Here is a 22,500-nt window from a genome sequence, read left to right as displayed (position 1 = left end):
GATGGATCTCATGTCTACTAATAGAATACGTGACTACAATAAACATTGATGATGTCATTACATTTACATTTAAGTCATTTAGCAGACGCTCTTATCCAGAGCGACTTACAAATTGGTGCATTCACCTTATGTCATGTAAACATTGTGCTGGTGTTCCCTTGTAGACGTCTCGATTAGTTGCACGAAGGTTCGGATGTTCCTAACTGTAGACATAGTTAGTGATCCCATAGCCAACCTGCAGTATTATCTGCTCCGTACGCACCTAAACTGTAACGTGGCTTGTACCAGAGCACCCCCTTGTGTTCAAGTTGTAGTACTGCACTTCCTTTGTTGTCATCTTCTGACTCGACGTCATCTTCGTCTTAATTGGATAAGCTGGCTGAATGTGAATTCGTTTGGACACGCTCTAGGGAATGTTTCAAACAGCAGAATCAGCAGCCTATAACACCAATACAGCTAAACATCCAGAAGATGCCTCTATAAGTACTCTATACTCTATAAGTACTCTATAAGTACTCTATACTCTATAAGTACTTTCTTAAAACATGCCTTTATATGTGTTTCGTCTGGTTGAGGATATACTTGTGTCTGGGAATGAAGGTTATTGGTGTATTGACGACGAGAAAAAAATGTCTGTCTCACATTCGAGAGGAAAGACAAAATGTTTGTCAACCAACTGTGGATTCTTTTATTTCGGCTTTTTCCATTTGTCACTTCTTTAGTATTCTCCGTCTCGCTGTGGATTTCCTAGCTTGTTTCCTCGTGTTCAATGTCATTCATGAACTTTGTAACTTTGTAACCTTTGACCTCTTGTCCCTGCCAGGCTGGGGAGAAACACTACCACCCCTCATGTGCCCGCTGTGCCAGGTGTGAGCAGATGTTTGGCGAAGGAGAGGAGATGTACCTGCAAGGTGGACCAACCTCTCTTCTTCTCTCTGTCTCTCTCACTTTCTCTCCCTCTTTCTCTTCCCTCTCTCTCTCTGTTACACTCGACCCGTCTTCTCTCTCTCTCCCTCTCCCTCTTTTCACTCAGAAATGCACCCACGACCCATCCGTCAGCATGGAAACGTCCTTCACTAATAGCCCAGCTGCCATAAAACCACAGTGCATTTGCCCAATGCTAATGAATTAGATCACAGTGCTAGTGAATCACTGAATGTCTCTGGCATGAATCACCTCACACAAACCTCAGCCTTATTGTTCACCACTCTACGACCCTCTCTCTTATTTACTGCACCTAGAGCGCTAGAGCTGTTAGCTTGGCTCGCGTCAGTGATTTACAAGAAACCTGTCTCCATCTCCCTGCAGTTTCCTTTCTGTCTGCATAGGAATTGATTTGCTATGAGTCACACATGTATATGGGGCCGCAGGGTTGTACTCTTGCTTGCCGAACTCGTGCCTCTTTTGTCAGAGATACCGCGGCTGTGGGGAGAATATGGGTTGTGATTTCACATTCGAGTGGAAGCATCTCATTGTGTTCCTCTCTCCCTCTTTCGCTCTCTTCCTATTTTACTCATTCTCTCTTCTGCCCCCTCTCTCTCTCTCTCTCTCTCTCACCTCTCTCTCTCTCTCTCTCTCTCTTTTCTCTCTCTCTCCCTCTCTCTTTCTTTCCTCTCTCCTCTCTCCTCTCTCCTCTCTCCTCTCTCCTCTCTCCTCTCTCTCTCTCTCTCTCTCTCTCTCTCTCTCTCTCTCTCTCTCTCTCTCTCTCTCTCTCTCTCTCTCTCTCTCTCTCTCTCTCTCTCTCTCTCTCTCTCTCTCAGGTAACTCTATCTGGCATCCTCCCTGCAGACAGGCAGCCAGACAGGAGGAGAAGAGTAAGGTGAGTTCTCTCTCTGAGACAGGATGACCACACATCACACTGGTTTTCCAACACCCAGGCTTCTCTAAAGTTAATCTCAGACGCCCAGTAACATAATTGCGTCAGATACACAATTAAGTTCTGGGGGGAAGACGTGTTGGAAAATATACTAACGAGGCTAGCAAAGTCTCCAGCCCTCAATACGGAAACTCTCAGCCAGTTTCGGGCAAGTCCATGGGCCAATTGTCCCCTCCCGTTACGAAATTGGAAAGATGCGAGCTCCTGCGAAAATTAGTGATTTGTCCGAATGATCAGTGACGGAAAATCAGCGTACCGGAACAAATTTACTCGTTAGTTGTCGCATCCAACAGTCTGTGGACAGATGCTACTACTGTTTATGTCATGTGCATCTGTCCACAAGAGATTACTCTAAAGTAGCTCCACAGTCTAACTATGGCTATGTCACAGTATCCAGGAGTCGTATTGTTTCAAACTTGTGTCTCAAGTTAGCATTCCATCCGTAGAGAAGAAGCAGCCCAACTTGACCGACTGGCATTGTGTTGATCTTGATTCCCTGAACAAAGGGCACCTAATAAGTGCACTTACTGTGCAGTAAGTCAATAAGCCCAGGTCCCAGACCAGTACTCTGTCCCCTCCCCAATGTAATACACCTGTTGTTCCCAGAAGCAGGTCCGGATACAGCTCAATGACGTCTCTGAGCGGCAGGTTGGTGATGCATGTGCAGCCCAGATCCCTTTACCCACCTCCAACCTCTGCATGGGCTGCCCTGACCCCTCAACCTTGACCCCCGAAACAGCTTCACGCTCAGTAGCTAGCCACGCCCACAGAGCACTTACTGTACCTAGCCCGGCCCTAGGACACTCACTTCCCCATAATCCTGTTAGGTTGATCATGTGATCCAACACAGGAAGTGTCTTTGCTGTAGTAGTATGGTAATAGCCGAGGTTTGGATCCATTCCATTTCAATTCGGGTGATGGATTAGGTTGAAATGGAATTTAGCCCCAACTTTAACTCTAACGGGTGAATAGGTGGTGGTTAAACTTGACACTGATCACTGTAGCCCACCTGAGCTTCACTAATGAACAACAGTATTGTGTCTGTCTGATGTCACAGTATCCGTATGTGTCAGGAGATTGTTATGGTCACCACTACCACTGCTTTCACCTTGAATGATGCTGCGTAGTGTTTTATTACCAGAGGAGGGGTGAACGCTTTCTCGTGTTTTGTTGTTACACTGCTATGTGTTAACCTAGGCTCAGAGTTAATCTCGAGTTAGTGGCAGGGCTGTAGAATAAAATGCTAGTCCCAAAGAGGAACTCGCCGAGTGTAGCAATGTGAAGTTGTCAGTTCAAGAGAGATACATGTGTTTCTGTCTCTGTCTCTTTCTCTCTCCCTCGACCTTTCAATCCTTTTCAGTGATAGTGAGCAGAGTTAACTCCTTGTCGTCCTTGTTCCAGGTGACCAGGACCTCCTCTGAGAGCATCACCTCTGTCCCAGCCTCCAGTGCGTCTGGCTCTCCCAGCAGGGTCATCTACGTAAGCGCCACCTCGTCTCACCACTAGAGGGCGGCACAGGACAAGAGCGGGTCACTAACCCGGGGTCCTGGAGCGCAACAGTGTGTATCACAGGAGGCTGGTGAGGGGAGGACGGCTCATGACAATGGCTGGAACAGAGCAAATGGAATGGCATCAAATGCATGGAACGCATGTGTTTGACGTATTTGATACCGTTTCACCTGTTCCGCTCCAGCCATTACCACGAGCCCATCCTCCCCAATTAAGGTGCCACCAACCTCCTGTGCTGTGTATGCAGGTTTTTTTTAAATTTAATTTCTAGCCCAGCGTTAACACTCCTGATTCAATGACATAATATCGCGATGAATAGTTGATTCGTTGAATCACGTGTGTTAGTGATGGTCCGGAGCAAAAGCCTGCCCGTCCTGTAGGTCTCCAGTACCAGGGTTGTCCACTGTGATCAAATCAACAGCAAAAATATATAACGAATGCCCTTTTTACATCTGCAGTTGTCACAACGTGTTTTATAGATAGACAGCCTAATACCCCAAAGAGCAAGCGATGCAATCAATTGATTGATCGATTGTCGACTGTGCTAAGTTGACGACAGTATTTCAACTGGGCTCGAGTGAATTGCCTATACCATTATCGTTTTTCTCATTATCAAAGTGGTTGATGTTAAAAAATACTGAGCTGGCGTGTTTCCTCTGTGTCCCAGGCCAAACTAGGAGATGAGATGCTGGATTACAAAGACCTCGCTGCACTGCCAAAGATCAAGGCGATCTACAACATCGACCGGCCCGACATGCTCTCCTACGCTCCTTATGTCAGCTACCCCTCAGAGGAACGACACTACGGAGATGTAAGGGGAGGGAACAAGGGAGCTGCGTTCTCTTTCTCTGTCTGCCTCCATAAGCCACCCACTGAACTAACCTTTATCCATCAGTCTCATATAGCCTTACGCAGAAAAGGTATCCTTCCTTCCTGTTTTAAAGGAAACTCATTCCCTCAGTTGAATCATAGCTCTCTCCCAGCCTAGTTGGCTAAAATGTCTGAAGTTGGTGCAAAAAGCCGATTTTTAGTATTGTTTTGGTCCTTCCCTCAACATTCCCACAACCGTAGACATTGCGGAGGGGTATAGCAAGTAAGCAAGTCATACTCATTGAGCCCAACGCCTAACGAATGTCAAAGTCATGCTCACAATCATGTTTGTTCGGTTCACTCATATCACCTCAGATGATATGAGTTAATTTGACTCAAAATCGAATCAAATTGTATTCGTCACATGCATCGCAAGCAACAGGTGTAGACTAAAAGTGAAAGGCTTACTTACGGGCCCTTCCCCACAATGCAGAGAGAAAGACAATAGAGAAGAAGTATAAAAAGTCATAATATAAGTAATAATAAATACACAATGAGTAACGATAACTTGGCTATATACACAGGTGGTACCAGTACAGGGGTGGAGAGCTTTGCGAGGATCTGAGGGCCCACGCCAAATCTTTTACTCATCTGCTTCTGTCTTCCCCTCTTTATTTGCAGTCCCCCCAGTTGCTCACTCGTACTCCAACAGAGGTAAAATAGCACAGCCTGGACCTCATACTAAGCTCCACCCGGACACGACTCATTTCAATGTTTCCCCATAACATTGTTTTATGTTTCCTCTCAAATGTTATTGATGGTTGTGTGTTAGAATTGAATAGCGCGCGCCTGTGCGCGTGCGTTGACGCAAAAGGGTTTTCAAGGACATTTGCACACTATAAAGTGATTGATCCTGATCATTAAAACCACATCAGCGAATCCCCCATGGTCTGACGTGGAACACACACTCCTATGATTCCGTGGTGTTGTACCCCACCGCGATTGCAGCGTGCGTGAACGTTCCCGCGAACCTTCCGTGTTAGGTATTTGGCTGTATCCATGACGTCCTCAGTCGCCCTCCTTGTGTGACGTCGTGATGACGTAACTTCCTGTCCTGGTTTCCAGGGCGACGGAGAGAAGTCTCCCCGTCAGAGGAGGCCCTCTAGCCCCAGCTCCACCAGCTCCCTGGGGAGGTATGGAGGGTACACCCCGTCCCGCTCCCCCCAGAACTACAGCAGGCCGGGTAGGTATCCCCCTCACCCCTCACCATTCACCTCCAGCTAGCAGCAGTTCAACAACAAAACGAGCACATAGTAAAATGTTTGTACATTTGACATATAGAAAGACATATAGAGTTGACATATAGAAAAGTAGAACATAGTATTTTGCTACTATCCGTATATTATACATTATTATAATAGAATACTATGTACAGTTGTAGTCATTAATATACAGCATTTGCATATAGTGCATGACAGGGTTGGGGTCAGTTGCATTTAAATTCAGTCAATTCAGGAAGTACACGGACATTCGAGTTGGAATGTGGTTTATTTTCTGAGTTTAAATGGAACTGACCCCAACCCTGGTGTATGGTGTAATATTTATGTGCATCATATTCCAAAATGTGCAACCTCATTCAAGCGTCGTCTTGATTTGCCACGCTAATTCTATTACTTTAGAGAGCACGTGTTTTTCCAAGATGCTGTTCTTTTTTTTTTCCTCTTGCAGAATTTTCCAACATTTCATCCATTTTCATTCCATGCTTCTCTTTGAATGAGGTGGTTATGCCATCACGTTTACATGGTATTACCACGGAATCTGTACTGTATTTGTCTATTGGGTATGGGACAGTACTATGGACAGTGTCCTCTTTGCCCTAAAAACCATATTGTCCTTCTATACCATCTTCCCCTACAGAGGATCTTTATATGGTCAGTAAAGCAATGGGTAATAGATACAATGGCCAGCCCCTTGACTCCAGCTCCCTCCCCCGCCCCTCGGCCTACACGGGGGGGCCTAAGTACCTCTCCCCCTTGGCTAGGGACTTCTCCTCCCTCCCCATGCACTACTCAGAGGGCCTACCCCCCAAGTACCCTGGGGCGCTGCAAACGCCTGGGGGGATAACAGTGCCTGGCAGAATCTCTCCCAGGGGAAGAGTCTCTCCTGGAGGCAGAAACTCTCCTCTGCCCCTCAACCCCACCACCCTGGCCATGCTCCAGCAGCACAACTATGTGCCCTACTTCAGAGGTAGCTAGTCCCTCCCTAGTCCCTAGCGCGCTGTCCTGGACCCATGGGTCCGCTGGTGTGGAGTGCAGTGTCAGCTTTAGACTTGTTCCCGGCTCTGCAGTGATAACACTGCATGTCCCCCATCCCCGGCTGTGTACACACTCGAAACTAATCGATAGTTAAATAAACAATGGCACCCAACGAGTCCCACAATGACTGTTTTAGACCTATCGGTATTGCATTTTTGTGTGCTGTGTTTCCCACAATATCTGCATGGTTTCCGCTGTTGTTGGTTTGACAGTTTTACATAGAATAAATGCCTATTGTTTCTCTAATGTCAGCACCCCCACAACCCCCCCATCAGAGTTACCATAAGCACCATTTTTCTACACAATTTTCCAGCACATTAGTGGGGTTCAATTGTACCCCTCTGCCTACGCGAGAATTCCCCTACCCACACAGGTGTGACGTGTCAAACCACCTCCCTGTGCTTCGTCTCCCCCTCTCCCCCTCCTTCACCCCCTAGGCCTCAAACAGGACCCCCTACTACCACCTGAATCTAAACCTAAGACGTTCCTGCATCTCAATTTACCTCCTCACAGTCACGGTAACGCACCAGATCCCCCTGGTCTCTATCGCTCTGTTTCTCTTTCTCTTAGCGTAATACTGGATTTTCTTGGTGTGCATCAAGGTTGTGTGTTGGGACCCCTTAAGTTTGTTTTTGCTTGCCCTTTCTATTGTCTGTGGAAGTTTCAATTTTTTGTCTTCAGGTTGTCTTAGTCTTGTTGTTGTGCATGGGAACCGACTGTAATTGTGGATATGTTCGATATACTGTTTGTATTTCAGTTATACTTGACATGGGAATATATTACTGGGGGAGAAGATGGCAGATTACATCCTTATTTTATGTTTCTATGTTTGGTGGGATGTAAGTGTTGTACGTGTAACGTCAACTGTTGGCTTGCACGGAACTTGAAATTGATTGCCTGTCAGTGTTTATGTTGTTGTTGTTATTTTGGGAACCATGCCTTGCCTTAGAGTTGACTGTTGTTATTCAGTGTATTTCAGCCCTTTAAACCTTTGGTGTCCGATGGTGATTTTGTATGGAGTGAGTGGGAGAAACTGCAGGTGGTTGGTTTCATGGTTGTAGGAGGGTTGTAGGAGGGTTGTAGGAGGGTTGCTGCCAGGGAGATATAAGTTCGGGGGTATACGGTATTATAGTTAAATACGTCGGTCTGCGGTCTAGTTTGGAACCGCATGATAAGTCACAGTATCTGCGAACAATGAATAAATGTGTTTGACCTAAGTCAACTCGACCAAAACCTTGACAAATACACGTGTGTGTGTGGGAGTAGGCCTACTTTTTTTTTATCACGAGTCACCTCCAGTTTCCCTCAGGGAAGAGATAAGAAAAAGCGATCACTCAGCTGTACTGCTTCTCCTTTGGCTGACAAAGTCAGCCAAACCACGAAGGCCTCCTTAGATTCCCATCAGCTCTTTTTACTGTTATCCAGATTTATGGGTTTTATCACTGGAGACACACCATGATACCCGTCTACAATGACCGGCTGACTTATGCCCCAGGGCTTGTAGAGATTGTGACTCATTGGGTCACTGGAGATAACTGAGTGGACGTCCCAGCTTTTCGGGCTGAACATATCACGCCTCATGAGTTAGGAAGAGGGAGAGAGTAAAAGAGGGTGGAAGAGAGGGGGAAACAAGAGGTATGACATTGAATGGGGGTTGGAAGAGGGTCACTTTTTTGGGGCTGACAAGAATTTGAGGTTGAACTCCCCCTGTAAAGAAGTTGGATTGGGAAAGAGCCTTGAGAAGGAGTGAAAGAAAGTAGGAAAGAGAGATAGAGAGAGAGATGAGGTTTGACCGGAGCATTAGTACTGTATATCAGAACACGCGGGCCAGGCTTCGGTGGTTTTTCCACGAAAGGCGGAGAGATGGAAAGTAAAGTTCTCAGCGAGCCAAGATGAAAGAGAGGACTGGAGGAATGAGGGAATGAAAGGGAGGAGAGGAGTGGTGGAGTGATGGTGCTGTAATTTGGGGTCTGGTTGCCAGTTGCAGTGGCACGTCGTTCTGCACACAAAAACACACAGAGGCACACACGTGCGCACACACACGCACAGACTCACACACACTGGGCTGGTTGCCTTTTCAGGCTCAAGCGGTTCCTAACACAGCGTGAAAGAGAGTTTGTTTCTATGCTCTGGTTTGGGTTTAATGAACTATCAGGTTCCCTCGGGAGGCTAGTTTAAATGATTGCGTTTGCGGATGATTATCCCTCACACGTGCACAAGTGGCTTAGCTGTTAGGTTTTCAACACGGTGCTAGAGGCAGGAAGTGTGTGAGAGAGATAAGAGGTGATTGAATTGAATTTGAATTGAATTGAATTTTGAAGAGCGAGTGGAAGACAAATGCGGTGGAGACAGAAAAAGAGGGAAAAAAGAGAGGAGACAGAGGGATAAGGCAACGACAGAAAGAAAATCCACTCGGTGAATTTATGTAAATGATGCAATGACAACTGCATCCAATGTAAGAGTTATTATCAGTACATGAGGATTAGTTCTTGAATGAGGAATTGCTACCACATGTTAGTAGATTCTTATTCTGAGATAAGCTTCGTCGCTCTATGATGCCACTGAGGGTCATACCTAAATAACCCAGTACCCCCCCCCCCCCACCTCTCCTCGGGCTCAGTGTCCTGCCTTAGCTCTCGATTTGTGGAGGTGCTGCCCTGCAAATTAACTGAGGTCTGCACTAATGCCAGTTTGTGTGTGTAGACATGCGTGTGCGTGACTGTATGTGTACGTGTGTGTGTACGTCTGCATCTGTGTGACTGTGCGCGTGTGTTTGTGTGTACACGTGTGTGTCTGTGCTTGTGTGTGTGTGTGTGTGTGTGTGCATGTGTGTGTCCGCGTGTGTTTCTGTCCGAATGACCTCATCCTCTTGCATCCCGACGGTTTCACCCTTGCCTTTTGTTTCTCCCACAAAGGCCGAGAGAGGCGCGTGTGCTCAATCAAGTGAACAATCTCTCTCCTCTTTTTTTCTCCTCCTCTTTCTTGTCTTTCTTTCCCCTCACCCTCTGTTCTTTTCAACTCTCAAATGTAGATGTTTATTAGTTATGGCCTGTAAGGCGTCAGTGACTTAATCACCCAGCCTGCGTGACACAATGCATTGTGATGGACTGTGGTCATAATTACAGCCGTACACACTTTCAGTTGAAAGTAGAAACACATTGACGCTGTCCCATTTCAGCTTGCGCCGGTGGCCACAATGCATTGCTATTAACTGGTAAAGCCTTGAACCAACCTATATGTTTTTGGAGCAATCTGCCTTTATAGGATGCTCATAGCCTTCTTTCATCTATTATGATATCGACGTGAGCCAAGTACCAATAACAAGGGCCTAGAGTTTGTCCTGGTCTGGATAAATGGTCACGAAAAACCTATGGCCCTATCAGTAACCAGTGGTTGGGTTATCAAGTCAGTTGATAAATGTCATGAATAATGTTGGTTCCGCTTCATAGTTAAAGCTTTGGCCAGTAAGCACAATGGCATGACTCTTTGCTCTTCTCTTTGCCCCCCTTTTTTCGTCCACGGCTCTTGCTCTCCCCTGTCCCTCCCCCTTCCCTCCTTTCCCCATTGGAGGTAGTGAAAGTGGTCGGAGTACACCCAGTTTGTCCACCTATTCCGACGGCAAATCTCCCTCCTCCACCTATGTGGCTGCTCCCAGGCATTTCCACGTACCAGGTAGGTTCTCCACTTCGCTTTGACCTCTCACCTTTGACCCCGCGACCCTTGATCCCCTCAACACGACCTCTCTATTGCACCGTGCCGTCTGTCTGCTGTCTTGTCTGTCCAGGTCTGTCTAGGTAACAGATCTAAGTAGGCTGATGGACATTATAGAATAACAGTATAGCTGATGTCTGGGATCAACCCGTTTCTGTTCTCCCTGTCTTCTTGTGTTAGTGTTTTATCCATGGCAACGGGTTTCTTCCGGACCTATCCCGTCTGTTTTATTTCCCTGGCTCCTTTGTCTCGAGATCTATCTGTCTCACTTTCCCTCGCTCTATCTAAATGTGTCTTTCTCTCTCTCTTTATCTCTCTCCTCTTTCTTTATCCTGTGTTGGGATCTGTCCTATACAATATGTTGAGGTCTGTCTAAATCTGAATGCTTCTTCAGTTTCACAGGTAAATTGAGATTCGTTCGAATCCACTGTCGCAGACATATTGTATCAACGTGATCATATCCTGTTATAATGCAACCACGTTGTGACTGCTGCACTCAAAGCTATTTTTTAATGACGTCACGAGCAATGGCTGACATGGAACGGGACTGCATGGGCAGCGGCACTGAGAAGTGTCATCACTTCCTATGGGTTAAGGAAGGATCACATCATTCTATCCAGGTCATCAGGAGGGATCAGCCAATGAATTACACTCGTGCGAACCAGACCTGGGTTCAAATACACGTGTATTTGTTGTTTAAATATTTACTTTCTGTGTATTTTGGTGTTTTCAAGTAATGTGGCCAATATCAACAACTGCTTATTTTCAAATAACTTCTATAATTATATAATATTTTCAGGTACTTATTTCCAAATGCATTCTTTAAAATACTCCTAGGAACCTGGGTTCAAATGCATGGGAATATTTATTTGTATCTGAAAAAACTCTTCAAATACATGCCAATACTTTCCAAGTGTATTTCCAAATACATTCCAGTATTCAACCACTTGTCTTTTCAAATAAACAATATCTGAATACTTACTTTGAAATGTATGTGATAGTAATTGAGATATTTGAAATAGTATTTGAACTAGGGATGGTAATTTGAAATAATTGTACTATTTGAATAATATCATGCCATTTTTAGGGATACTCGAAAGTCCCCCCAAAAATGTAATTGCTCTTGACTCTCGACCAATCAGAATGACGCAAAGCACATGGCAAAGGTAAACACCGGACAGGGTGCTTTTTCTCTGGTAATTTCTCTGGTAGATTGTCAGCAACAGCAAAAGAGTAGTCAAATTTTCGCCATGATAGAACTGATTCTGTTAGAAAAGGTTTTCTGGTGAGTGTTTTGCATTGATCTGTTTCAGGTCTTGTGGAAACTCTGTTAGGTGAGTGCCTGTAATTGCTATTTGAAGTGAGGAAAACAGCACACCGATGTCAGGGCAGCCTGAAGGGCTTAATACACAGCAGTAGCTCAACACACCTTTATATAAAAACTACATTCAAAAGGATGTTGTTTTATTAAATTAAGCATTTCAAATGTCATGGTATATCATTGTAGGTAAAAACTTCACAAGGATCATTTCATTTAGACAAAGCTTTTTCATTGTTAAAATAGGCCTACAATCCCACTTACTCAAGTAATCGAATAGTAACGTCTGTTCGGATATTCGATTGACCGTGCCCATCCCTAATTTGAACCAAGGTCTGGTTTGCAAACATTCCATAACTGCAGGCGGCAGTAAATCACCCACCTTGGCTTCATACCTGTTCAAACAACACACTCCAGGTGGCAGTATGCACCCTTTCCCTTTGTTTACCAACTCATAGAACTAGTAGAAGAAGATATTGACCACTTTCAAAAGGGAGCGTCTGCTGTCACAGACACGCCATAATGGGACAGCGATGAGAAGTCTTAAGTTAAGTCTATGACCCTGCATCATATTCCATCAACCATCCTTTGACAAGTGTTAACAGTTTACAGTATATTGCAATGGGCATAACTTTGACTTTTCTAGTGAAAAGCCCTTTTTGATTTCCATTCACTATGACAGTGTCAGTCACCCACATGGAAAAGTCCCCACACTTGGATCGAGTTGACGTAAATAAATGAACAAAGCAAAGTGATTATCTACTTAATGTGTTTTGTAACCATTGTATGGATTTTATATGTGCATTAGTCCCTGGCGCTGGCAGTGGCTGAAACAGGGCAGAAAGGGACCCACATGTGTTGTATTTCACGAGCTGAGTGTAGTTAATGTATTGTTGCTAGCTAGCACAATGGTGTTTGGGTCCTGTGAAAGTGAAATGGATTGGATCAGCTTAGGACAGACATACTGTGTCAATTATGTGTAAAAAAAACAGTCACTAGCACAATTGTTTAATTGAATTAGTTGAATTTAGTCATTTGCCCTTTTATTTGTTATTTGATATGCTTATTTGTGTATTTGGTCTATAAGCAGTAATGAATATGTGTTGTAGTGAGGGAAATATATGATGGTTTCTATTACTTTTGGAAAACTTGAATAAATGTATTGTTGGATACAACATCGATCAACAATTACCGTTGTTCTGGGGATGTCCAACTGAGTGTCTGCTTCACATTACAATAGGACTGGATCAAAATGCCATGTTTTTGTTGCATGAATAATGACAGCAAGTGATGATTTATTGGCGATAATACCCTGTCTTGCCAGTTATAATACAAATATAATATGTTTTGCATTGGATCAACCATAAAGTATGCTGCCCCTATCCCACTGCTGCTTCTCAGGCTATTCCATCTCTCAATAACTGCTAACTCATGCTTCTTTTTCACTCTACCTCTCTCTCTCTCTCTCTCTCTCTCTCTCTCTCTCTCTCTTCTTTTCTCTTTCTCTCATCCTGGGCTTCTTTCATTTCTCTCTGCCTCTCCTCCTCTCATCTTCAGAGACTAAGGTCAAGATAGATAATATCTATAGAAAACCCCCTATCTACAAGCAGCATGGTACAGTCATCTCTTCTCCTTTACTTCCTGGTGTAACTTCCTGGTCTGGTCTCTGCACGATGTGTTGCGTGTCGCCTGTCCCATACGCTCCGGGTAGAAGTTGCCCGTAGCCACAGTTATAGGATCAGCTTTCCTATCCGCGATCCTAACTCTTACCATTAGGCGGGAAAGCATCGAACCGACCTAAGATCAGTGGCTACAGGGCAACTTCCTCCTACTCATGTCCTTCTCTCCGTGGTCCATTGTTTTCAAGCAACTTTGACCCATCTCCCGTCTTTTTCTATTGGAAAGGCGTCGACAACTCAGGCAACAGAGTACGACAGAGTCCAAATTTACCTTTGAGTGCCTTGTTACTGCAACTGCAGAGGGTGGAGGTTTTACAATCAAACTGGTCTTATCTCAGATGTGTCACCCAGGCATCTGAAATAGTGACTTTCCACAGCACACCCAAGGTTATGAACCTTTTTGTTCCCAGTGTTCTTTGTAGCCACATACAGTTTTGAGAATGACACAAATATTACTTTCCACAAAGTTTGCTGCTTCAGTGTCTTTAGATATTTTTGTCAGATGTTACTATGGAATACTGAAGTATAATTACAAGCATTTCATAAGTGTCAAAGGCTTTTATTGAAAATTACATGAAGTTGATGCAAAGAGTCAATATTTGACCCTTCATTTTCATTCTGACTGATGGGCAGCCCATTCTTACATAATCAATGCTGGGAGTTTGTCAGAATTTGTGGGTTTTTGTTTTTCCATCTGCCTCTTGAGGATTGACCACAAGTTCTCAATAGGATTAAGGTCTGGGGAGTTTCCTAGCCATGGACCCAAAATATCGATGTTTTGTTCCCCGAGCCACTTAGTTATCACTTTTGCCTTATGGCACCATCATGCTGGAAAAGGCATTGTTCGTCACCGAACTGTTCCTGGATGGTTGGGAGAAGTTGCTCTCGGAGGATGTGTTGGTACCATTCTTTATTCATGGCTGTGTTCTTAGGCAAAATTGTGAGTGAGCCCACTCCCTTGGCTGAGAAGCAACCCCACACATGAATGGTCTCAGGATGTTTTACTGATGGTATGACACAGGACTGATGGTAGCGCTCACCTTGTCTTCTTCGGACAAGCTTTTTTCCGGATGCCCCAAACAATCAGAAAGGGGATTCATCAGAGAAAATGACTTTACCCAAGTCCTCAGCAGTCCAATCCCTGTACCTTTTTCAGAATATCAGTCTGTCCCTGATGTTTTTCCTGGAGAGAAGTGGCTTCTTTGCTGCCCTTCTTGACACCAGGCTATCCTCCAAAAGTCTTCGCCTCACTGTGCATGCAGATGCACTCACACCTGCCTGCTGCCTTTCCTGAGCAAGCTCTGTACTGGTGGTGCCCCGATCCCCCAGCTGAATAAACTTTAGGAGACGGTCCTGGCGCTTGCTGGACTTTCTTGGGCGCCCTGAAGCCTTCTTCACAACAATTGAACTGCTCTCCTTGAAGTTCTTGATGATCCGATAAATGGTTGATTTAGGTGCAATCTTACCGGCAGCAATATCCTTGCCTGTGAAGCCCTTTTTGTGCAAAGCAATGATGACGGCACGTGTTTCCTTGCAGGTAACCATGGTTGACAGAGGAAGAACAGTGATTCCAAGCACCACTCTCCTTTTGAAGCTTCCAGTCTGTGATTTGAACTCAATCAGCATGACAGAGTGATCTCCAGCCTTGTCCTCGTCAACACTCACACCTGTGTTAACGAGAGAATCACTGACATGATGTCAGATGGTCCTTTTGTGGCAGTTCATTTGCATGGCAAAGAGGGACTTTGCACTTAATTGCAATTCATCTGATCACTCTTCATAACATTCTGGAGTATATGCGAATTGCCATCATACAAACTGAGGCAGCAGACTTTGTGAAAATGTATATTTGTGTCATTCTCAAAACTTTTTGGCCACGACTGTACTGTAGAATTCTGTTGTGGAGAATGTGTCCGTACAGTACACTGCAAAATCATTGTTGCCTGAGTCAAAAGCCCGACATGGGAAACACAAGTGGCCATATTACACCTTTTAGTGATCACTTTTTATTTCTCACACCTCCGTGATTGTGTCAGTTTCTGCTCATCCCTCCATGCCTGCCCATATTCATCTCAGTAGCTCATTGGTTCTAGTAGTACATGTGACCTGATCACGTTGTTGTGTGTCCATTGTGATTGGTCGAGGATATGAATCACTCGGTGTTGTGGTGCTGATGGTGTCTTGGTCACTTTTTGTTCCACTTAACCCTTTGTGTCTTTGTCACGTTTTATATGTTGTGTTTTTCCGGGTCTTTCTCCTTTTTCTGTATGCGTGTGAATGTATTTCAAATAGAGGACCAAAATGCCTTCGAGTAAATGAATGCATGTGCTGTATAACGTCTTATCTTCTGTGTCATACGATGGACGATTATTCTATAGGCCGATAAAATCTACAACTTAAACTTAACAACTTAAACCTTATTTTTCACAATTTATGAGTTAACTGTCTTCAGTTTATATTGTATATATTCTAACAGACATGCGCTTATGGTCAATAGAATGCATTTCCGTGGTGACGTTTGTCTGCACCAGAAAATACACCATTTCACTAACTCTTCTGAGTAAATCGGCCTACTTTCTAAATTATAAACTGACTATTGAGCGTACTATATAGCAATATTTAAATACAAACTTTACACTTTGATAGTTAGTTATACAACGGTACCGTAACTAGGGTAGTTGCTGTTGACTGTGTCACTGTTGTTTTAAAGCAGTGGGGCTGTCTCGTGATGATGATGTCACAGTGTCTAGTTGATTTATTATAGGATGCAGTCTGTGCAGCATACTGTACTGTAGCTGGTAAATAGATGTACAGTGGCAAGAAAAAGTATGTGAACCCTTTGGAAATACCTGGATTTCTGCATGAATTGGTCATAAAATTTGATCGGCTCTTCATCTAGGTCACAACAATAGACAAACACAGTCTGCTTAAACTAATAACACACAAACAATTATACGTTTTCATGTCTTTATTGAACACATCGTGTAAACAATCATAGTGCAGGGTGGAAAAAGTATGTGAACCCTTGGATTTAATAACTGGTTGACCCTACTTTGGCAGCAATAACCTCAACCAAAGGTTTTCTGTAGTTGTGGATCAGACCTGCCCAACGGTCATGAGGAATTGTTGACCATTCCTCTTTACAAAACTGTTTCAGTTCAGCAATATTATTGGGATGTCTGGTGTGAACTGCTCTCTTGAGGTCATGCCACAGCATCTCAATCGGCTTGAGGTCAGGACTCGACTGGGCCACTCCAGAAGGCCTATTTTCTTCTGTTGAAGCCATTCTGTTGTTGATTTACTTCTGTGTTTTGGGTCGTTGTCCTGTTGCATCACCCAACTTCCTTTGAGCTTCAATTGGCGGACAGATAGCCTAACATTCTCCTGAAAAATGTCTTGATAAACTTGGAAATTAATTTTTCTGTCAATGATAGCAAGCTGTCCAGGCCCTGAGACAGCAAAGCAGCCCCAAACCATGATGCCACCATACTTTACAGTTGGGATGAGGTTTTGATGTTGGTGTGCTGTGCCTTTTTTTCTCCACACATAGTGTTGTGCGTTCCTTCCAAACAACTCAACTGTAGTTACATCTGTCCACAGAAAATGTTGCCAGTAGCGCTGTGGAACATCCAGGTGCACTTTTGCAAACTTCAGACGTGCAACAATGTTTTTTTGGACAGCAGTGGCTTCTTCCGTGGTGTCCTCCCATGAACACCCTTCTTGTTTAGTGTTTTACGTATCGTAGACTCGTCAACAGAGATGTTAGCAGGTTCCAGAGATTTCTGTAAGTCTTTAGCTGACACTCTAGGATGCTTCTTAACCTCATTGAGCGTTCTGCGCTGTGCTCTTGCAGTCATCTTTGCAGGACGGCCACTCCTAGGGAGAGTAGCAACAGTGTTGAACTTTCTCCATTTATAGACAATTCTCTTGCCGTGGACTTTTGGAACCCTTTCCAGCTTTATGCAAGTCAACAATTCTTCATCTTAGGTCTTCTGAGATCTATTTTGTTCGAGGCATGGTTCACATCAGGCAATGCTTCTTGTGAATAGCAAACTCAAATTTTGTGAGTGTTTTTTGAAGGGCAAGGCAGCGATAGCCAACATCTCCAATGTCGTCTCATTGATTGGACTCCAGGTTAGTAGACTCCTGGTTCCAATTAGCTTTTGGAGAAGTCATTAGCCTAGGGTTTCACATACTTTTCCCAACCTAATGTTGGGATGTTTAAATGATGTATTCAATATAGACCAAAAAAAATTCAATAATTTGTGTGAAATTACTTTAAGCACACTATGTTTGTCTATTGTTGTGACTTCGATGAAGATCAGATCAAATTTGATGACCGATTCATGCAGAAACCCAGGTAATTCCAACGGGTTCACATACTTTTTCTTGCCACTGTAGATGTGTGGTACAGTAACTGTGATGTTACGTGTTTTGTTATATACTGTAACATCAGGAGTGTGGTTCGTCACGTACTGTATGACTGTTTTACAGCCTCTAGAACGTCCTGGCAAGAAGGGGACGACGTCAAGGTGAGGAGGCGTCTGTCTGTCTGTATATCCATCCCCTTGCCCACGCACCTACACATCAATGTTCTTTTAAAAGAAAAGGTGTTGTTGTACACTACAAAGCTGTCTATTTCTCTGCATAGACAAGGACCAGTTGGATGATCTTGAAGAGTGAGATAGACGGCCAACCTCTCCCAGAGGACCTGCTGGACCCCAGGAAGTCCACCTGCAGCCTGCCCACTGACGCCTCCCTGCCCAGTGAGTAGCCAATCAGTGGTCAACCCTTACTTGACTGGCATGGCCTCCACCAATGACTAGCCAATCACTGTTCAACGCTGACTTGACTGACATGGGCTCAACCAATGAAGGTCGAGGCCTCACTGAATTGACATCAGATTGAAAAAAATAGCCCGAAGAGTCCTTATGACGACTTAGATATTGTTTCGTTCCTTACAGGCTTCCCCTACAGCAAGTCTGCTTCCCTGCCAGGATATGGAAGAAATGGCATATACAAGGTGAGTTCTCATACACACACACCATAATGAACAGAGGCTGCAATGAGAAAGCACCAGAGACTATACAGAATCATCCAGCGACAACCTCTTACTTGGTTGTGTAGTATGAAGTTACATGTTATACAAATACACACGTGGTCCATTGTCCTGTACCCGCTGAAAATGGTGTAGCGTGTGTGACACCGGTTCAACAGGCTCACATCTGACTGCCGTCGGCTCATTTAGCGTCTCGAGGGCCATGAGCGCAACAAGTCATGTACACTGTCTCTCTCTCCCTCAGAGGAAAGGCATCCTAACCCACACACACACACTTGCATCAGGTGGCCTCACATATGGACCCCAGTGACACAATGCGATGCTCCACTTCCAAGTGCCAACAAGGGAGTGGAGGGGATGCTGTTTAGGCCTCTCTGATTCTGGAGGAGACGAGGGGGGGGGGGGGGGGGGGCTTGGCAGGGGGACAGTCAGTTCTATCCTGGGCAGGCGTTTGATTCGGACTTGGCCGTCTTTCAGACAGCTCAAGAGTTCCGTGAGGTACTGGAAAACTCGCTCGTAAAATGGAAATGAGGTGTGCCTGTCGCCATACCAACGGGCTTAGCCAAGCGCGCTAAAGATTAGAGCTCCGTTAAAGACAGATCAGTGATTGGTCTGTCGGGCCTCGCTCAGCTCGCCCGCTCATTAAACAAGGTGGCGCACTGATTGCTGTGCGGAGGAGGTGCCAGCTGGGCGAAGTGATTGGTTTAACCACCAGGTGGTAGTGTTTAGTAAATGTTCATCGCCTTTTCTGTCACCTAGCGGGTGGGAGTGAGTTATGGCCAAAGGACAATGAAGTTCATGTCAAAAAGAGGCTATATTCTGCTGCGTATCAATAGTTGAACTGGCTTCCTTTCCGTGTGCCTTCTCCTCCCTCAATGATCTAGCAGCCGTATGATAGGGGAAAGCAACAGATGTAAACCTATCCAGTCTTTTGCGGTATCCACTGTACTCAAGGGAAGGAGACAAGGAAAGGAAGCCATTTCAGTGTATTGACACACAGCCCTTGACTTATCAACACAGGAAGGCTTGGTGTTTTTCTATCTCCCACAGAGCTCTTTTGGACTGGGGAATCATGTTTTACAGCTTTCCTATCAGATTCCACGTAGGCCTATCACTCGTAACCACTCCCTCCACAGATACTGGACCGCAGCAGAAAAAGTGTATTTAGTCTAACCTTAAGGATGTGTTATTGCTGCTTATATTTGCTTGTTGATGGATGGTGGTCGGCCAGACAAGAGGGGTGAAATAGCTGAAAGGCTGACTTTAGGAGGAAATGTGAAATGGGGACCGTATCAGACCCCAGTAGCGTGCTACACTGTAGACATGGCTGTTACAGTTCCTGTGGCAGTTGAGACAGAGAGACGATGTATGGCTATGGAGAGATGTTGCATTTATTTACTGAGAATGGAGCAGTTGTTATCTCTCTCTCTCTCTCTCTCTCTCTCTCTCTCTCTCTCTCTCTCTCTCTCTCTCTCTCTCTCTCTCTCTTTCTTTATATCTCTCTCTCTCTTTCTCTCTCTCTCTTTCTTTCTCTCTCTCATTCTCTCTCTCTCTCTCTGTCTCTCTCATTCTCTCTCATTCTCTCTCTCTCTCTCTCTCTGTCTCTCTCGCTCTATCTCTTTCTTTCTATCTCTCTTTCTCTCTCTCTCTCTTTCTCTTTCCCTGTCTTTCTATTTCTCTCTATCTCTTTCTCTCTTTCTCTCTCTATCTCTTTCTATCTCTCTCGCTCCCACACTGAGAAATCCATCACATGTTTAAACCCCAGAGATCCAGTTAGAATGAGACTGAAGCCGGAACCAAACCAGAAAGAATGCACTCAGCTACAGTAGCTAACCCAGTTCCCCCTCAACTCCCTCAATGCATGGTAGCCTTTCTCCAACCAGGTTAGACTCTACAGTCAGATTGCAGTTGTGAGAGTGTGGGGGTAACCTCTCTTGGATTGTAGCTGCCTTTCAAAAAGTGACATCTTTGTGTATCATTTGTGTGCAATTTATCCTCAAACCAATGAGAGTAGGAAAGGAGAGAACGACTAGGCTTCTCTTTGTAACTGTACAGTACATATATTATGTATGACAATGTACAGTATGGTCTGGAAACTGTCAAATATGTCTGGATCCATTTAGGTGTTTTGACCTTGTCTGTTTTTAGTCTTAACACACTGTGTGTGTGTGTGTGTGTGTGTGTGTGTGTGTGTGTGTGTGTGTGTGTGTGTGTGTGTGTGTGTGTGTGTGTGTGTGTGTGTGTGTGTGTGTGTGTGTGTGTGTGTGTGTGTGTGTGCGTGTGTGTGTCCTCCCTAGGAGGTTGCCGACCATGCTGAGGATGAGCCAGACCAGCAGGACTCCCACAGCTGGGGAGGAATGAGAGGTAGGACCTAGATCGCGAATACTAGATCTGCTAGTTCATTGCTGCCAATATTGGAAAAAGGGCGGATCTGATAGGATCTATTAGCAGATCTACGATGTAATAATGTTGCAGCTGCACTTTTAATGGGAAGCGGTTCAGGTGGACGAGCTTTCGCTCAAGGGGGCTAAAGCCACATGCCTTCACCATCTGAGGCACATCAGTGTGTGTGTGTGTGTGTGTGTGTGTGTGTGTGTGTGTGTGTGTGTGTGTGTGTGTGTGTGTGTGTGTGTGTGTGTGTGTGTGTGTGTGTGTGTGTGTGTGACGTACAGAGTTGTCTGCCTCAGCGTGCTCTTGCTATTCCTCAGCCAAAGACAGGCAGCACACACATGCTCGTAAATACTTTGTTTAAAAGTGTGTGTGTGTGCGTGCTTGTGTCAGCGGGAGGAAGTTGGTACCAGGCTTTTTTAAAGCCTTTGACGTGCTGGGCTGGAACGCAATATCTAAGTTATACAAATAATCACCTTCATTTGCACAATTCTGTGATTTTCTTTGTGCTGTAATTTACTTGCCTGCTCTATTATTGGTAGTGTTCGTTATTGGCCTCTGAAATACTAACACAGTCATTAATCTGACATATTATTCTCTCTCTCCCTCTTTTCCTCCCTCCTTCCCTCCCTTTTGCGCTCCTCTAGAGTACAAGGTAAGGTTCCGTCAATTGTTGCCAGCGTTTCACATCATATTAGTTTGATGTATTTGGCATATATACTGTAGTTAGATGTCTTTGGCTTCATCTTGGTAGATTACATTAGCACTCTACCCAGGATGACTGTAGTGTTAAATAGCTGACCGTGTGTGTGTCTCTGTGTGTGTGTGTGTGTTCCAGGTGTACCCCTATGAGGTGCTGGCTGTGACTCACAGGGTGAGGGTGAAGCTACCCAGAGATGTGGACCGTACCAGACTGGAGGTGAGAGTCCATCATATCGCTCCCTCCCTCTTTCTTTCTTTCTTTCTTTCTTTCTTTCTTTCTTTCTTTCTTTCTTTCTTTCTTTCTCTCTGCCTCTTTCTTACTCTCCCTCTCTGTCCTGTGAGGCTCCAGTCTCCAGTCGAGTCAATTCTTTGGTGATCTTGCGGTATGGAAACGCTCCCAGCATCCTACAGGGAGACTCTTATAATCTCTTATAATCCGCCTGTCCCCTCTCAACCAGTCTATGACCTCTCTACGAACTCCCTACGAACCTTTTACGAAGGCTCCCGCTCTCGGGGAATCTCTCTCCCTGAGGAGTGGGAACGTCAGTATTCCCGAGGTGTGACTGACGCAGGAGGTTGCCCTCTGCGGTCGGGAATGCCCACCTCCGGGCTGGGTTTGGAGTCGGTGAGGTTGGGATGGTGTGTCGGAAGTCGGGAAGCTTGGATTCCAGACTCTGTTTTTCCCACCATTACTCTAGCCTTGACCCTTTGTGGCTGGGTTGTGGCTGGCCTGCTCTGCATTTGACTGTTTGTTCAATTAAGGGCCACATGACTATGGTCGGTTGGTGAGCCAAGGGTTGGAGACACGCTCTCCTAAGTCCTAAAGTGCGACTTTTTTAGAGGTACTCTAAAATATGTACACCGATCAAAAATATAAACGCAACTTTTAAAGTGCTGGTCCCATGTTTCTTGAGCTGAAATAAAAGATCCCAGATGCACAAAAAGCTTATTTCTCTATATTTTTTGGTAGAAATATGTTTACATCGCTGTTAGTGAGTATTTCTCCAAGATATTCCATCCACCTGGCATGTGTGGCATATCAACAAGCTGATTAAACAGCACGATCATTACACAGGTGCACCTTGTGCTGGGGACAATAAAAGGCCACTATAAAATGTGCAGTTTTGCCACAC

At 44.9% G+C, this 22,500-nt stretch overlaps 1 protein-coding gene across 1 annotated transcript in view; it reads left to right on the top strand.

Annotated features, from left to right (window-relative positions):
- ablim2 (actin binding LIM protein family, member 2) overlaps positions 1–22,500 on the top strand; it is an 81,340-nt gene that overhangs the window by 51,616 nt on the left and 7,224 nt on the right. Inside the window, exons 7-19 of the mRNA XM_038975964.1 lie at positions 824–911; positions 1,761–1,819; positions 3,278–3,355; positions 4,053–4,196; positions 5,321–5,442; positions 6,351–6,442; positions 10,081–10,182; positions 17,713–17,750; positions 17,870–17,984; positions 18,183–18,241; positions 20,575–20,641; positions 21,313–21,320; positions 21,504–21,584. Of these exons, the coding sequence (XP_038831892.1) occupies positions 824–911; positions 1,761–1,819; positions 3,278–3,355; positions 4,053–4,196; positions 5,321–5,442; positions 6,351–6,442; positions 10,081–10,182; positions 17,713–17,750; positions 17,870–17,984; positions 18,183–18,241; positions 20,575–20,641; positions 21,313–21,320; positions 21,504–21,584 (1,053 nt within the window). The remainder of the gene's footprint in view (positions 1–823; positions 912–1,760; positions 1,820–3,277; positions 3,356–4,052; positions 4,197–5,320; positions 5,443–6,350; positions 6,443–10,080; positions 10,183–17,712; positions 17,751–17,869; positions 17,985–18,182; positions 18,242–20,574; positions 20,642–21,312; positions 21,321–21,503; positions 21,585–22,500) is intronic.

This window comes from Salvelinus namaycush, chromosome 36, assembly GCF_016432855.1.
Source record: "Salvelinus namaycush isolate Seneca chromosome 36, SaNama_1.0, whole genome shotgun sequence".
NCBI classification, from domain to species: domain Eukaryota; kingdom Metazoa; phylum Chordata; class Actinopteri; order Salmoniformes; family Salmonidae; genus Salvelinus; species Salvelinus namaycush.
This window is presented reverse-complemented; position numbering and strand designations above follow the sequence as displayed.